This window comes from Oncorhynchus kisutch, linkage group LG28 (assembly GCF_002021735.2).
Source record: "Oncorhynchus kisutch isolate 150728-3 linkage group LG28, Okis_V2, whole genome shotgun sequence".
Taxonomy (NCBI): domain Eukaryota; kingdom Metazoa; phylum Chordata; class Actinopteri; order Salmoniformes; family Salmonidae; genus Oncorhynchus; species Oncorhynchus kisutch.
In genome coordinates, this window is record NC_034201.2 from 10,524,353 (window position 1) to 10,540,212 (window position 15,860).

The 15,860-nt window shown below is 39.5% G+C and overlaps 1 protein-coding gene across 1 annotated transcript; it reads left to right on the top strand.

The window, feature by feature from the left end:
• The first annotated feature begins 6,473 nt into the window (after positions 1–6,473).
• On the top strand, positions 6,474–15,140 carry LOC109873485 (claudin-7-B-like). Its single transcript, XM_020465141.2, has 4 exons — positions 6,474–7,047; positions 13,575–13,739; positions 13,833–13,917; positions 14,088–15,140. The coding sequence occupies exons 1-4, from the start codon at positions 6,825–6,827 to the stop codon at positions 14,245–14,247; spliced, it is 633 nt and encodes a 210-aa protein (XP_020320730.1). The 5' UTR covers positions 6,474–6,824; the 3' UTR covers positions 14,248–15,140.
• The last annotated feature ends 720 nt before the right edge of the window (positions 15,141–15,860 follow it).

Sequence of the window (15,860 nt, forward strand, 5' to 3'; positions counted from 1 at the left end):
TAGTTGTAATGACAAACAAGGAGTGATAATGATTAGGCATCCTTTCCTAATTTGTCCAGAACTCTTATTCATTTTACAAACCAAATCCACCCCTCTCCACCCAGTGGTGGAACTAGTTTTATACATGGGGTGCGCAGGGGGTGGCCAAGGCTACTTCAGGGGGTCCATAGATCATGACAGAAAATTAGTGTGTAACCCTAACCTGGCATCTAATGAGCATGAATGAATCCTATGATTGCTGATTAGAGGTAGAAGTGATAATTCACTTAACCCGAAGTTCTTCAATGTGGCAGATCGTGTGGTCCAAAAGGGTTACTTCACTAGAATTCTTTAACATACTATGAATAGTCAGTGTCTCTACCTCGGAACTGCAGCTCAATTTCTTTCTTTCTTTCTCTCTCTCACACACACAGTACTGTACTCACATACTGGAGAGACTTGGGTCACTCTGTTTTCATTAATATATAATCTGGGTCTGTAAGTGTTGAACATCCAAAATATTTTCAGAAAATAAAGCTCAAGCACCAAGGAGATAAGAGCATTTGTGTGTTACATAAATTGCATAGTTTTATTTACAAAATTCAATTTACAACAACAACAAAAAACACTGCAATTTGACATACCAGGAATCAAGCAGACTTGAAAAATATAAATAATTTTGGTGCCCATCAATATTACAAACTTACAGTATCATATATATTAGGTTTATAGCAAAGAAACGTTTAGGAATTGGCCTAATAAAGACCAAATTGAATCTGTGTGACATTGTACCCTTTGAAATTGTCGTTTTAAAATGTCAGTGTACTAGTTAGTACACCGTGCAGGTTTTAATCATGACCAGAGGGACCACCTAAGTGCCAAATTATCCTAGGTAGATTTAAAACAGCAATATTCTGCGGTTCTGTTGAAAACTGGCTAAATGTTTCCCAACCTCATCCATGTTGAGGGAACGTGCCCTCCTTGACTCAACACTGAGAATTCCGAGGTGACTTAACCTGTCATCAACCATTGTTGTCCTAAGGTGGGTTTTAATCGGTTGTAAAGCTGAGAAGCTTCTCTCGCAAGAAGCACTGCTGACTGGTGTAACAACAGAAATCATCTTATGTCGAAATAGCTCATTGAAGACCTCTTTATATGGTTCTACAAACACAACAAAGTCAAGGAGACTAGACGGTCTGTCCCTTCCACTTTTCTCTCTCCTATCAAGAAGCCGCTTGGTTTGATGAACCTCATGTCTGAGGTCCTCTAAATCTGACGAGAAGGTCTGAGCAAAGGCAAACAGAGGCTCCTCATTCAAGAATGTTGTGCTCTTTGGGTTGAGACACTGGACCCCTTGCATTATCTCACAATACTTCTTTGAAAAACGCCTCTGCAGCTCAGCTGTGAGACACCTGATAAAAGATACAGTGCCTTGCAAAAGTATTCATCCCCCTTGGTGTTTTTCCTATTTTGTTGCATTACAAACTGTAATTGAAATTGAATTGATTTTTATTTGGATTTCATGTAATGGACATACACAAAATAGCCCAAATTCTTGAAGTGAAATGAAAAAGGGAACTAGTTTAAAAATAAATAATAATAATAATAATGAGAAAGTGGTGCGTGCATTTGTATTCACCACTTTGCTATGAAGCCCCTAAATACGATCTGGTGCAACCAATTGCCTTCAGAAGCCACAAAATTAGTTAAATAAAGTCCAGCTGTGTGCAATCTAAGTTTCACATGATCTGTCACATGATCTCAGTATATATACACCTGATCTGAAAGGCCCCAGGGTCTGCAACACCACTAAGCAAGGGGCAGCACCAAGCAAGTGGCACCATGAAGACCAAGGAGCTCTCCAAACAGGTCAGGGACAAAGTTGTGGAGAAGTACAGATCAGGAAGTGGGTTATAAAAAAATACCCGAAACTCTGAACATCCCCCGGAGCACCATTCAATCCATTCTTAAAAAATTGAAAGAATATGGCACCACAACAAACCTGTCAAGAGAGGACCACCCACCAAAAATCTCTGACCAGGCAAGGAGGGCATTAACCAGAGAGAGGCAACAAAGAAACCAAAGATAACCCTGAAGGAGCTGCAAATCTCCACAGAGGAGATTGTAGTATCTGTCCATAAGACCACTTAAAGCCATTCACTCCACAGAGCTGGGCTTTAAGGAAGCGTGGACAGAAGAAAAGCCATTGCTTAACCTCTAGCGATGAGCAATCCCGTATCCGGGAGCGTAATCATAGCCTCAAGTGCATTACCATAATGCAACGTTTCCTATTCATGAAAATCGCAAATGAAATGAAATAAATATATTGAAACACAAGCTTAGCCTTTTGTTAACAACACTGTCATCTCAGATTTTCAAAATATGCTTTTCAACCAAAGCTACACAAGCATTTGTGTAAGAGTATTGATAGCCTAGCATAGCATTAAGCCTAGCATTCAGCAGGCAACATTTTCACAAAAACAAGAATAGCATTCAAATAAAATCATTTACCTTTGAAGAACTTCGGATGGTTTCAATGACGAGACTCTCAGTTAGATAGCAAATGTTCATTTTTTCCAAAAAGATGATTTGTGTTGGCGAAATAGCTCCGTTTTGTTAATCACGTTTGGTTAAGAAAAAGACTGGAAAATGCTGTCACTACAACACCAAACTTTTTTCCAAATTAGCTCCATAATATCGACAGAAACATGGCAAACGTTGTTTAGAATCAATCCTCAAGGTATTTTTCACATATCTATTCGATAATATATCAGTCGTGACAGTTGGTTTCTCATCAGAAGCAAATGGAAAAATACTGCAGCTGGAGATTACGCAATAATTGCAAAGGAGGACACCAAGCGACCTCCTGGTAGATGTAGTCTCTTATGGTCAATCTTCCAATGATATGCCTACAAATAAGTCACAATGCTGTCGACACCTTGGGGAAGCGACAGAAAGCCTAAGCTCATTCGTGGCCCATTCACAGCCATTTAAGGAGTCATTGGCATGCGGCACTTCCTGATTGGATTTTTATCTGGGTTTCCCCTGTAACATCAGTTCTGTGGCACTCACAGACAATATCTTTGCAGTTTTGGAAACGTCAAGTGTTTTCTTGCATGCCTATGCGATCCATGTAAGACACCTGAGCAGTGGATTGCGTTCTCTGGTGTGCTGAATCACGCTTCACCATCTGGCAGTTCAACGGACAAATCTGGGTTTGGCAGATGCCAGGAGGACTCTACCTGCCCCAATGCATAGTGCCAACTGTAAAATTTGGTGGAGGGGGAATAATGGTCTGGAGTTGTTTTTCATGGTTGGGGCTAGGCCCCTTATTTCCAGTGAAGGGAAATCTTAACTTCCAAAGCATTCAATGACATTCTAGACGATTCTGTGCTTCCAACTTTGTGGCAACATTTTAGGGAAGGCCCTTTCCTGTTTCAGCATGACAATGCCCCTGTGCACAAAGCAAGGTTCATACAGAAATGGTTGTCGAGATCAGTGTGTAAGAACTTGGCTAGCCTGCACTGAGCCCTGACCTCAACCCCATCGAACACCTTTGGGATGAATTGGAATGCTGACTGTGAGCCAAGTCTAATTGCCCATCATCAGTGCCCGACCTCACTAATCCTCTTGCAACTGAACTGAAGCAAGTCACTGCAGCAATGTTCCAACATCTAGTGAAAAGCCTTCCCAGAAGAGTGGAAGCTGTTATGGCAGCAAAAGGGGGACCAATTCCATATTAATTCCTATGATTTTGGAATGAGATGTTCGACGAGCAGGTGTCCACATACTTTTGGTCATGTAGATAAATGAGCATGTCAAATTTGTCAGCAATTCCCCCATTTTTCAGGTTTTTGCTTTCAAAGTTACACTTTTTAATAAAAAAAAATGGATGTTCTAAGTCCACAACAATGCTTGAACCACATTTGGAGTCAACTTTTAAGGTCTGGGAAAAATCTAAGAAATTTGTGTAGTTACCCTTTCTGTAGCTCACGTGATGGAGTTTGCAAAATAAATGGCAGCTGGATTGATGCAAATAATCTTGACATCAAACGTTCCCACAAATTTAGAGAATGTTCCCCTAAGAGTCTCACTAGAACATTAATGTGTCCAGTTTTCTGTGGGTTAGGAGAATCTTCCATCAAATTCCCACCAAACATACATGTTCTCATTTAACATCTAGAACATTCAAATCTTATATTCTAAGAACATGGAAACCATTTTTTTTGTGTATGTTTGATGTGACGTTGATGGATTATTGTTTTAACCCTCAGAAAACTGGACACATGAATGTTCTTGCAATGTCCCATAAACATCAATGTTGTATATTCTGAGGCCATTGTAACCACGTTCTAGGTAAGTTATGCTTGATATTAAGGGAATGTTCTCCTAACTTTAACATCAAAACATTCTAAAAAAGGTTCTCAGTTGGTTTTTGCTAACATAGATGGAATGCTCCCCTAACTAAATGAAAACTGGACACTCAAACATTAGGGTAACAATACAAAACATTTTAGTTGGGTAAGGCCTTTCATTAAATGATGCCTGCCAAGCAATGTGTTGCTTGTTACTAGCTAGCTAGCTACATAGCTTTATAGTGAGGGCTGGGTTTCTCCAAAGATTTTCACAACTAATCCTAGCTCCTTGTTCTATCTGGAGTTTCTCTGACAGCAACATCGCTAGCTACACTTCTCATCTATATTTGAAAATAAGGTATTTAAAGATCAAATGTTTAGAGCAAAAAATAATCCTATTTTTCCCTGCAGTGGATCCTTCTGGTTTGAAGGATCAAGGCCTATGCATAGACCTCAGCCAATATAAGTTATTATTTTGTTTCATTTAGCTAGCTAGTTCCCAATTAAATACAAATGTGTTCATGAATATTAACATATTATTCTTCATCTTGTGGAAATGTTTTACTGACTCTCCTCCTCTGCATTATCCACAGGGTAACTGTTAACTTAGGGCACGTTCGTAAATTCGCTCTGGCTATCTTCTCCGATTTCAGAGCACTCTTGTCTCAGTGTGCCAGAGCGCAGAATAACTGATAACTGATACATTTACGAACTCTCAACACCCGTTGAATATGGCCGGTGTCAGTAAACGTCAGCAAAAAAAACATATTTCAATTGTTGCTATTCGGACAGTTACAGTCATCAAAGCTCTGGGTAACATGAACACTGCCTAACCAGCATTTATATCTGGAAGTAGTTAGCCAGTTAGCTTGACTGCCGTTGTGAGGTCAGAACGATCAGATCAACCCTTCTCCTCGGCCAGAGCGTCCAGTGTGCGCTCTGAACAATCCGAGAGCAACACGCTCTGAATTGACTAATTTACAATCTGACAACGTTCTGTATTAGAAATGTCCAGAGCGCACTCTGAGCGCACTCTGGCACCCCAGAGTGAATTTACTAACGCACCCTTAGTCTGGTAATGGACCAGGAGAAGGAATCTGCATTGTAAGTATCAATTTGATCTTTAAATACCTTATTTTCAAATACAGATGAGAAGTGAACAGAGGTCATTTGTACTTTAAAAAAAATATATTATCCAGATGCAACCTTCCAGTGACTCCTATGCCACAATTCAACAATGGACCAAGTTATTTGAGCTGAAAATAAAGATTATTAAAAGCACTCCTTTAGTTGTCAGTCATGAGTCATTTATTAAAACTTTTCAAAGTATACTACAGCATGCTATTGTGTAATAGTGTTGAACTTTTTAGTGTTATGCGTTGCATTTGAATGTTGCCTAACTACTGTAACTAAGGTAAATGTATACATCTTGTATTTCATAAAAATAAATGTCAACATATACTTATGAAATATATTTTGCTAGCTACCACAGCATGTTGTCAACATGTATTTCTAGCCTGCACATTTGCATATATGGTCAATAATTATCTGAATAATACATGTATGTAAAATGCATATTACCACATATGGATAAGTAATACATGTAAATATATGTACATATGTCAAATATTACAACGTATATTTTTTTAGATGGCCAAAATGGCATTTAAGAAAATATATTTATGAAATATATGTGACATGAGTAATAAATGTATTTATATATATTTATTTAAAATTCTCGTACATATATTACATATATGTATTTCAAATATTAAGTTTCATTATGGGAAGTTTTGGGTCGATAAACTCACCATCTCCATGCAAACAGTGTTCTCTGGAGGCATCTTTCGTCATCCAATGCAGTGGAGAGAAAAAATATCCCATTACTTTAAGCTAAATGGCAAACTGGAAAATACCATTCATTGTGCCCTGGGATATGCCCTAGCTAGCCTATGTCTGCGCACAGGAGTTGCAGCCATTGATTTATGGAAAACAATACAAGAAATGCACTAAATTCGCCATATCGCATTCGTTAAAAAAAAAGATTGTGGTTGGCGTCTATTCTGCAGTGACTGATACCATGACATCATGAAACCTCAGGTCTTCAAGATACCTGTTGATGACTCGAAACTGTGCGCGTCCCCCGCCCCTTGTGAGGAGGAAGCTACTTTAAAAAACGCCCATTCGCAGACAAATCCTCATTATATCCAAGGTGCGGCTATTCAACAGGTGTCTGAGAAATAGTCCCTTTTGCATTTTACAGGCAAAACTACCAAATTGGGTTTATATTTCGCTGACTACTTTCTAAAACAATTTTACAACAACAGCTTCTTTTTTTAAGACATCCATTGTGTGAACGCGTGGAGGACTGCTAGTCTCAACCAGGTGGACAGTCATTTATTTTTTGTTCGTACAAAACAATTAGACTTTCTACAGGTTTTACAAGAACAGTGACTTTCCTAAAACTCAGTTTGATTCAAGGAGTTCATAATGGCCAACTCGGGACTCCAGATTTTGGGGTTTGCCCTGTCGCTACTAGGTCTGATCGGGTTAATTGTAGGCACAATCCTGCCCCAGTGGAAGATGTCCGCCTATGTCGGGGACAACATCATCACAGCAGTGTCTATGTACCAGGGATTATGGATGTCTTGTGCATTTCAGAGCACCGGCCAGATCCAATGCAAAGTCTACGACTCAATTCTGCAACTTGACAGTAAGTAGGCTAATGAATTTGTTTTAATGTATAAACGTGTGTGTATTGAACGTTTGCCTTGCCCCTGTATGGATCTTAGAGCTATGAGTGCAATATAACGTATTATGTTGAACATGCTGTATGAATGTTGAAGGCGACGGAATTAACGCTATGTGGATGAGGCATGCACCTTGCCCAATATTGGACTAAAGGAAACTAACGTTAAACCTTAGAGGAGTCTTACATGTTCTGTTTTTAAAGGGCGAATTGGCTCGAGGCCAAACCTGCCAAATACTCCATCTAAACGTGAATTGATTTAATTGCGCTATGTTTCTAGAAACACATTCCTCTACTTCCCTATCAAATCAACTTCAGAAATGCAAACTACACACTTACTGTATACTTATCACTTGCAGCAGACTCTATTTTTCATTGACAAAAAAATGGCTGGCCTCTCGTTTACACACAGGTGTTCAGAGACAGATAATTAGCACAGGTAGTCAAATATTTGTTTTCAGTAAACAAGCGTTGTAACTTAGAACTATGGTCGTGAGGGAACCCTAAACTTCTAAAGGTGTATGAATATAACCTTTTTTTTGTTTTTGAAAATAATTTCGCACCGATTTATGTATGAAATGTCCTTATGCTCCCAAAACCTACTGCAAGCGATGCGTGTTAATGTTCAGCCCGAGCATCGCTTCTCTTAACAAAACTGCCCCCTACAGAAGATTCCTTCTTTGACACTTGTGTAATTTGATGGAACAGATTCATGACAAGGGCTAGCATGCGCCATGCATTATTTGAAACCTGTTGACACACCTTGTTGTTGGATTTATGACTCATATTTAGTGTCCATGCTCAATTGTAAACTTTTGGTTGCTTTGTCCATTTACTATTCAACTCAGACCCTCTGCGTTCCATTCATCTTAAACATTTAATTTTTTTTATCCCTTTCTCTATGGGGTTGATATATTTAATTTAATCTCACTTTCAGTTCACTATCTAACCTCTGAGAATACAGCAATCTGGGGATATAATCAAACACAGGCCACTGAATGAATGACTTGTATTCACATTAGTTCGTGGCTATGGCTGGTTTGTGCTGTTAACACGGTAATGATTATCCGGGCTATGCCATGTCCTCTTCTGCCTGTGGGAAAAACCCTTATAGGCAGGCTAGTGCTCCATGGGCGTGTTGCAGACTAGTCTCATAGATTAGACGTAACATAGTAAACGTTCATCTGGAATTCTCAAATTATTATGCGTTGAGCTGGACACTCTGCAACATTTTTCTGTAAAAAATAAAAGCAAAGTCTTTAAAATGTCACCAGTTTTATTTTTGGAATCAATGTTCAGACATTCACAGAAGCGACAGAATAACACTGTTCTCATCCAAACTGGAAAATGTAGGCTACATTTGTCATAGTGCTAACTGTGGAAAGTGGCCTAACACAAGCAGTCGTATTTAGCCAACTCTTGGCTTACAGAAACCATAATATGAATTAGCTAATAGCAATTACTAGGTACTATTCATCACATCACGGGTGAGCTCAACAGTGATCAAAATAATTGGGAAGCACAAAAAATGTCAAGTATGCCGACGATGGGTACTTTGTGCGCACCACCATGTTTATTTTTTTTACGCATCAACCAAAGTTTACAAAATGATTTGGGTCTGTTTGCAGCATGCTTGTTGAAGGGGGTATGTCATCTACCATCATTCACTTACCTTCACCTCATTTTGTTATACATCTTTGTTCTGACAGTTTGTGACAATCAGAATGCTTTGTATGATGTCAACAAACATGGCTGTTAATTAACTCATCATAATTCGTACAACCTTCAAAGTATTTTACACACGTGTCCATTACAATCTATGCAAGAATCGGAATGTAAGATTTGTCAACATTACTTGAAAACATGTAAACACATTATTCTCCAAACATATGGTGTGCTAGAATAGAAGTGACAACACCAATATACAGAAATTAGAATGATAACATGGCACATGGCACAGAAATTAGAATGATAACAGGCACTTGCTTTGATGGCAACGCACATGTCAAAAGCTATTGTTAGGAAGGAAATCAACAATGAAGGCAATGTGTGCGCCACCCGGAAAATGTGCGGGGGGGGGGGGGGGGGGGGGGGGTGCTGCAAGTTCTGAATGATCGTGCTGTTTAATCAGCGTCTTTGTCACACCTGTCAGGTGGATGGATAATCTTGGCAAAAGAGAAATGCTCACGAACAGGGATGTGCACAAAATGAGAAGCTTTTTGTGCATAAGTAAACATTTCTGGGATCTTTTTTTCAGTTAATGAAACATGGGACCAACACTTTACATGTTTTGTTCAGTATACCTAACATGTTGGCTAGCCTTTCCCCTAACTTTTAATCTTAAACCCGAACCCCTAGAGCTGGTTAACATTAGCCACAACAAATTGGAATATTGTACAGCTTGCGATTTGTAACATGCCATATGAAATGGGTAATGGACATCCACAAATTAATACATACTATTCGAAACGTAATATATCATACTAAATGGAGTGTCTTGGATTTACATATAAAATAATAGGAAATACTGAGACCAAGTTGGTGATCGAGGGTGTGCGAGCTGCAGGCATGGGGGTAAATATCACATTTATCGTGCTCTGTTTAGTCAACATGCAAGTGAAGACTCCATATGCAGGGGTGGCACTGTATGAAACTGCGTGCACAGAACTGTTAGCAAGGACCACACATTATACATTCTATACCCTATATTGAATAAAACTGGCAGCAATGTTCTCCTTTTTCATCCTACCCCACTAAAGACCAAGATCAATTTAGTAGGCGTATGATCTGATAATGACCAGGGCCCGGTTTCCCTAAAGTGATGGCGCTTCCTACAACGGCCGACGATGTAACATGCGTATCCCAAAACTCCACGTAGAGAGAGGTCGCTAAGTGCGTCATTGGAGCATGTCGATACTGGTAGGATCGAAAGAAAATGAGCGCTGCTTTTGGATCCGTTTTCTCCCGTAATCTTTCCTTAACGTCACAATTCACAGTACTGACAACGGATCAGTTTCCTAGAGATATACCACCCATGGCTGCAAATATTGAAGCTAATTGTAAAGCTTAGACTACCCAATAACAAATGCATTAAATCACCGGGACGTCAGGCTACACATCGTGAAATATATTGAGATAGTTTACACTCCGTTGCCTACAAGTAACAAAATATAACTCAATTGGTTGGACACTAAATGTAGGCTATTTCAATATGATAAATGGACCTATAGCCTGCTGTTTACATTAGCCTAATTGGAAGCCTCTTTGCGAAGACATTTGCGACTTTGTCAACTTTGTTCTGAAGTTATCGGCTTTCAGAGGGACTGAGTCATGTTTAGCTTTATGTAGTGACGCGGGAGGGTAAAAAAAACATCTAATTGCGCACTTCGCTGTTCTACGAGTGGCGAGGCAGGCATTTGATTACCAATGTTTTAACTTAATTAATAACGACGTTTTGGGGGAAACAGCGCGGAGATTTAACGTTGCTCCGACAAAGGTTATAACGATGAATTTAGCCTTAAGATACTTTTGTGAAACCGGGCCCTGTTGTATTATGGTGGGAATTAGTACTCAACTCAGTGTCCAAGGGTAATTGTACACCTGCTCGTCCCTTGTTTTTCAATAGCCCGCTCACTTTGACATCCTTTCCTCTGCACGGTCTCTTCAGATAAATGTCCGGGCGCGTTAGAATATGATTAGCCTATACCAAAACACTGTAAATCATGACATTGCAATATTTTAGACATGGAGCTACAGCTACATGTTAGCCTCTGACTACAGTACACTTACTGACCACTTCCCCCTGATTTTTAAATTGCTTGATCCTTTATCTTATCAATTAGTCTTGCAAAATGTAAATGCATTCTATGGTCTTTTCTCTATCCACTATATCGCAATGTAAAAATGTGTCCTCCATTACTCTTCCTCAGTATACACCCTGTGCTGTCTAGATGTAGAGTTAAGTGTGTGGCTTACTGCGGGTGTGCCATCTAGTCCACTCATGTTTTCTGACACTTCACCTATGGTACACCTGTGAAGTTCCCTATGCTCCCAGACTCCGGCTGCTTGAGTTCCCTAGACTGTTTATGGTAGTTTTTTTTTTTTTGTGGCTGTAAAGTGCTTTGTTTGACTTGTGTATCAACAACACCTTTTGATGAGGCTGTATTGTTTTAGACTCCTTATCGCTTTCTCTCTTTTGCTTGTATGCTTTATTGTATCTGCAAACATGAACACAAGCCAGTTCTGATAAGCACTGTTATCAAACCAGTGGTCGGATGTAACAAGTCAGAAAATACTAGCTTGATATCAATTTCATTGTGCTGATAGCCGGGAGATTAAATATGGCCAGATATGAATAAGGCGTTAGGTTGTGCCAACTGCTTACATTAATGTCCTCGTGTTGTCCTGGTAAGTGAAGATTGCAGAGTATGCCTACAGTTTCTCATGCCAATACTGATTAGAGCTTTTCAGAACCACAACCACATTTTAATAGTAGTTTCAAATGTTGCTATGTTGTCTAAATGGTTCCTGAATTGTTTGGGGTGTTATAATGCAATATTGGAGAACTTTGCTGACTTCAAGGCAGCCATTTTGATTTGGGCTCTTGTGAATGTGCTCAATGTCAGTTGTAAGGTAAATCCATGTCTATCTGCTGTAAGAGGGTCTAGCTAGCCAATAGAGGAAGGAAATGTTTTTAGCGGCATGGAGAGGGAGTGTCTCCCTCAGTGAAACCCGACTCCCCCGGTCTCAAGACTGGTCTGACCTGTTCCTGACTTGCTGACTGAGCCAGGGAGGGGTTGCACACATACAACACAAACACAGGTCATTCTTACGGAACTGTAAAAATGAAGATGTATTCTGTAATTTTTCACAATTTCTTCTTGAATTACTGACATTAGGATCTTTACGTAACTATTTCATAGTTTAATTATAATTTTTTTAATTCAGGTAATATGCATTTTCCACAATTCTCATTACATAACAAGTCCAAAAAAGTGAAACAAATCAGTATTTCTAATACGTATATTGCTCCCCTAATGAATCAAATCAAATTATTTGTTACATGCGCCGAATACAACCTTACAGTGAAATACTTACAAGCCCTTAACCAACAATGCAGTTTTAAGAAAATACCCCAAATTATGAGAAGGCCTGAGTTAAACACAAGACTGAAAAAAATATATGTTTCAAATGAAATTATAAAATAACTTTTTCCCAGTTTGAGCTTTTTAGTGGGGTGAAGGTGGTGTTTGAGAATAAGAACCTTATTCTAAAGGCATAAGAAAATAACTTAACTCACTGTGCTCATCTAAGGGCTACTCCTAGATGATGCATCATGGGTGACTAAAACTTAATTAGAAACTGATTGGAGTATCTTACAGGAACTTAAGTGTTATGGTAATGACACACGTTCACACTGTTTGTAGGCATAAATATTAGTTTCATGTAAACTTCAACTAGTAAACCATTTTTATGATTTATGGACAAACTACAGCAACATATTTGGTGTTTCATTAAAATGAGGTTTTTCTAGTGTTAAAAAAATACCTGAGTTTTATTCCGGACGCTTTACGGGAATTTGAGGTGAAATTGTACAATTCAGGCAAATTTATGTATTTAAAATAACACTTTCCCTAAAATGAAATCTTAGTCCTCCAGAATGGTAGTTGATTATTTGCAGATGCATCACGGTTTGTTTCTCAATTTGCTACAGACATTTTTTAAACTGGTTTCATGAGAATCACCCACCCATACACACTCCACCCTTGAGGTTTTCCGTTGGATATGGTTTCTGTTGCACCCATAGAGATTTATAGAGATCGCAATGTTGTAGCTGTGACTGCATGGGCAGCACCATTGATGCAATCTAATTCTAAAAGTAGTACATCTTCTTTTGATGTTTGAAGCTAATATTGGTGACCTACCACACCACCTGCAGTGCTGGAGTTTTGAACCAAATCTTGCCATTAATTTATTGTGGCCACTAAACAGTGGACATTTACAAACTAGGCAAAGCAATTTGAAGAAGACTATGCTCTGATCATTGTCTGATCACGCTCCACCCACTTGACAACTTTAAAATGGCGGAAGCTCTCAATGGCAATGTTCATGCAAAACCGGGTTATACACCTGCCTACATTGGGAGAGAGAGTGGTTGAAGCAGAGACGAGTTCAGTGTGGAAGAGTTTCAGTGGCTACTGCTTTCTGGTCTTAACCTGGCTATTAAAGCTAAACATGCCTATAAAATCAAGTTAAGCCTTTTATTCCTATGACCAAAACAACTTGTCGCAGAGTCCTCTAAAGTCTGTGTGGATAAATCAAACATTTTGTCAACTAACATGGTCATTCATTCACTAGACCATTTGTACTTCTCCTTCCTCTATAAACTATAACTTTTCTCTGTTGAAAAGAAGAAAAAGAAAATGTTTAGTAGGGCATATCACCCTAAAGGGATAATCTGGTGTATTCACTCTGTCCTCCCACCTCTACAGGTGCGCTCCAGGCAACGCGTGCCCTGATGATTGTGGGCATCATTGTGACCGTGGCTGGACTGGGGGTGGCAACCATGGGAATGAAGTGCAGCAACTGTGGAGGAGATGACAAAATAAAGAAGTCTCGCATCACCATGACTGGAGGCATCATCCTGCTGATTGGATGTGAGTTACCTTGAAATTGGCGGATATGTCATTTGCTCTAAATTCTCTGTATGGTCGGATATTTTAACCTCTAACATTTTTCCCTTTCCATAGCTCTGTCTGCAACTATTGCCTGCTCGTGGTTTGCTCATAACATCATCAAAGAGTTCTACAATCCATTCGCCCCTGTCAACTCCAAGTAAGTACTGGTGAATCCCTCTATGGCCTCCTTCCGTTCTTTATTGCCCCTCTAGTTACATGGAATAATTAACTCACCGTCTTGGAGTTGGTGAATGATATAAGTTGTGGTCCATTTTCTGTCACGTATGTAATTGTACTGATACCAACACAAACCCTCTTCTCCTCTAGGTATGAGTTTGGTTTAGCCATCTTCATTGCCTGGGCTGGAGCCTTCCTGGACATAATCGGTGGTGCCATGCTCGCAGCATCATGCCCCAAGGGCAAACCTACACCCAAATACCCCATCGCCGCCACCCGCCCCCCTAGCAGCACCAAGGAATTCGTCTGAGCAGGAGACCCCTTCCCCCCCTTCCCACCCCTCTCTCTCTGCCCTGCTGCCTGGAGGCTGAAGGAAAGGCACCCACATGTACTGTGCATCAGTCCAACTCAACATGTCATTTGGTCTCTGCCAAGTCCACCTAGATAGCATTGTCTTTTTTTGAACTACGTATGTTTTACATTTCATCTGCAGTGAACCCTCAATTACTGATTGTAAGGCTGTAATTTTAAGATCTGTATTTTTATGTGACTGTTTTCGAGGACTACTCATGATATTTACTTGTAAGGGAGAGCAGACGGTGAGCGTCTGCCTCTGTGAGAATGTTTTATATCCCCCTCACACCATTACTCCACTTTTCTCCCATGTCTATTACTGTAGGCTACATGGACAGGCCAGATGATTGTAATGATGAAAGGGCCACCATGATTTGGTATTGCATTACAATAGCCAAACCTCCCACAACATCTTCTAGGAGCCAGATGGGACATCTATTGTCTGACTTAATGTTTATGCTAGATATTTTTATTTCAATGCCTAAGACAACACATACTATGAGGTACCAGTCAAGACTTGTATGATTTGAAGGTCTGGGACGGAGTCCTCCATATCTTTACAAGATTGACAGACTATTTGCTGTAGTTCAGTTATTGCTATTATCAGTGGTAAAGGAAATCAGTGTGACTCATTTGGTGAAACATTTGACTCCATACTCTCCCTTTGGTCAAGTACTTGTTTGTTTTTATTAGCTAGTAGCCTACAGTAGGTGTGCTTCAAAAATGGTAAAATTAATCTTTTCTGTCACATTCAGAATATTCTACTTGTTTTTTGTTTATTTTAAGAGTTTATTTTAGTTATTGTTATAAGATTTGGCGTCTGTAAATAAAGTTGTGGTTTTGGGCATACTTTGTGATTCAATGCAAGATATGCAGAGCTGTTGCTATAAGTCTTGTCTAGTCCTATCCTGACTAGCTAGGTTGCTTTGTAACCAACCAGATGTGAACTCAGCTGAAATATTTTTTTATTTAACCAGGTAGGTTAGTTGCGAACAAGTTCTCATTTACAACCGCAACCTGGCCAAGATAAAGCAAAGCAGTGCGACAACATTTACACATGGGATAAACAAAGTACAACCAATAACACACAATAGAAAAATCTGTATACAGTGTGTGCAAATGAGTTAAGGCAATAAATAGGCCAATAGTTGTGATGTAATTACAATTTATCCATTTACACTGGCGTGATCTGTGCAGATGAGGATGTACAAAAGAGCAGGAAAAACAAAGATGGGGATGAGGGAGGTAGTTGGTTGGATGGGCTATTTACACAGGCTGTGTACAGCTGCAGTGATCAGTAAGCTGCTCTGACAGCTGATGCTTAAAGTTGGTGAGGGAGAAAGTCTCCAACTTCAGTTATTTTTGCAATTCGTTCCAGTCATTGGCAGCAGATAACTGGAAGGAAAGGCAGCCAAAGATGTTGGCTTTGGGGATGACCAGTGTAATATAAACTCAGCAAAAAAAGAAACATCCTCATTGTCAACTGCGTTTTATTTTCTGCATACTTAATGTGTAAATATTTGTATAATGGGGTGGGGGATCAAAAGTAATCTTGTGTGGCCACCAGCT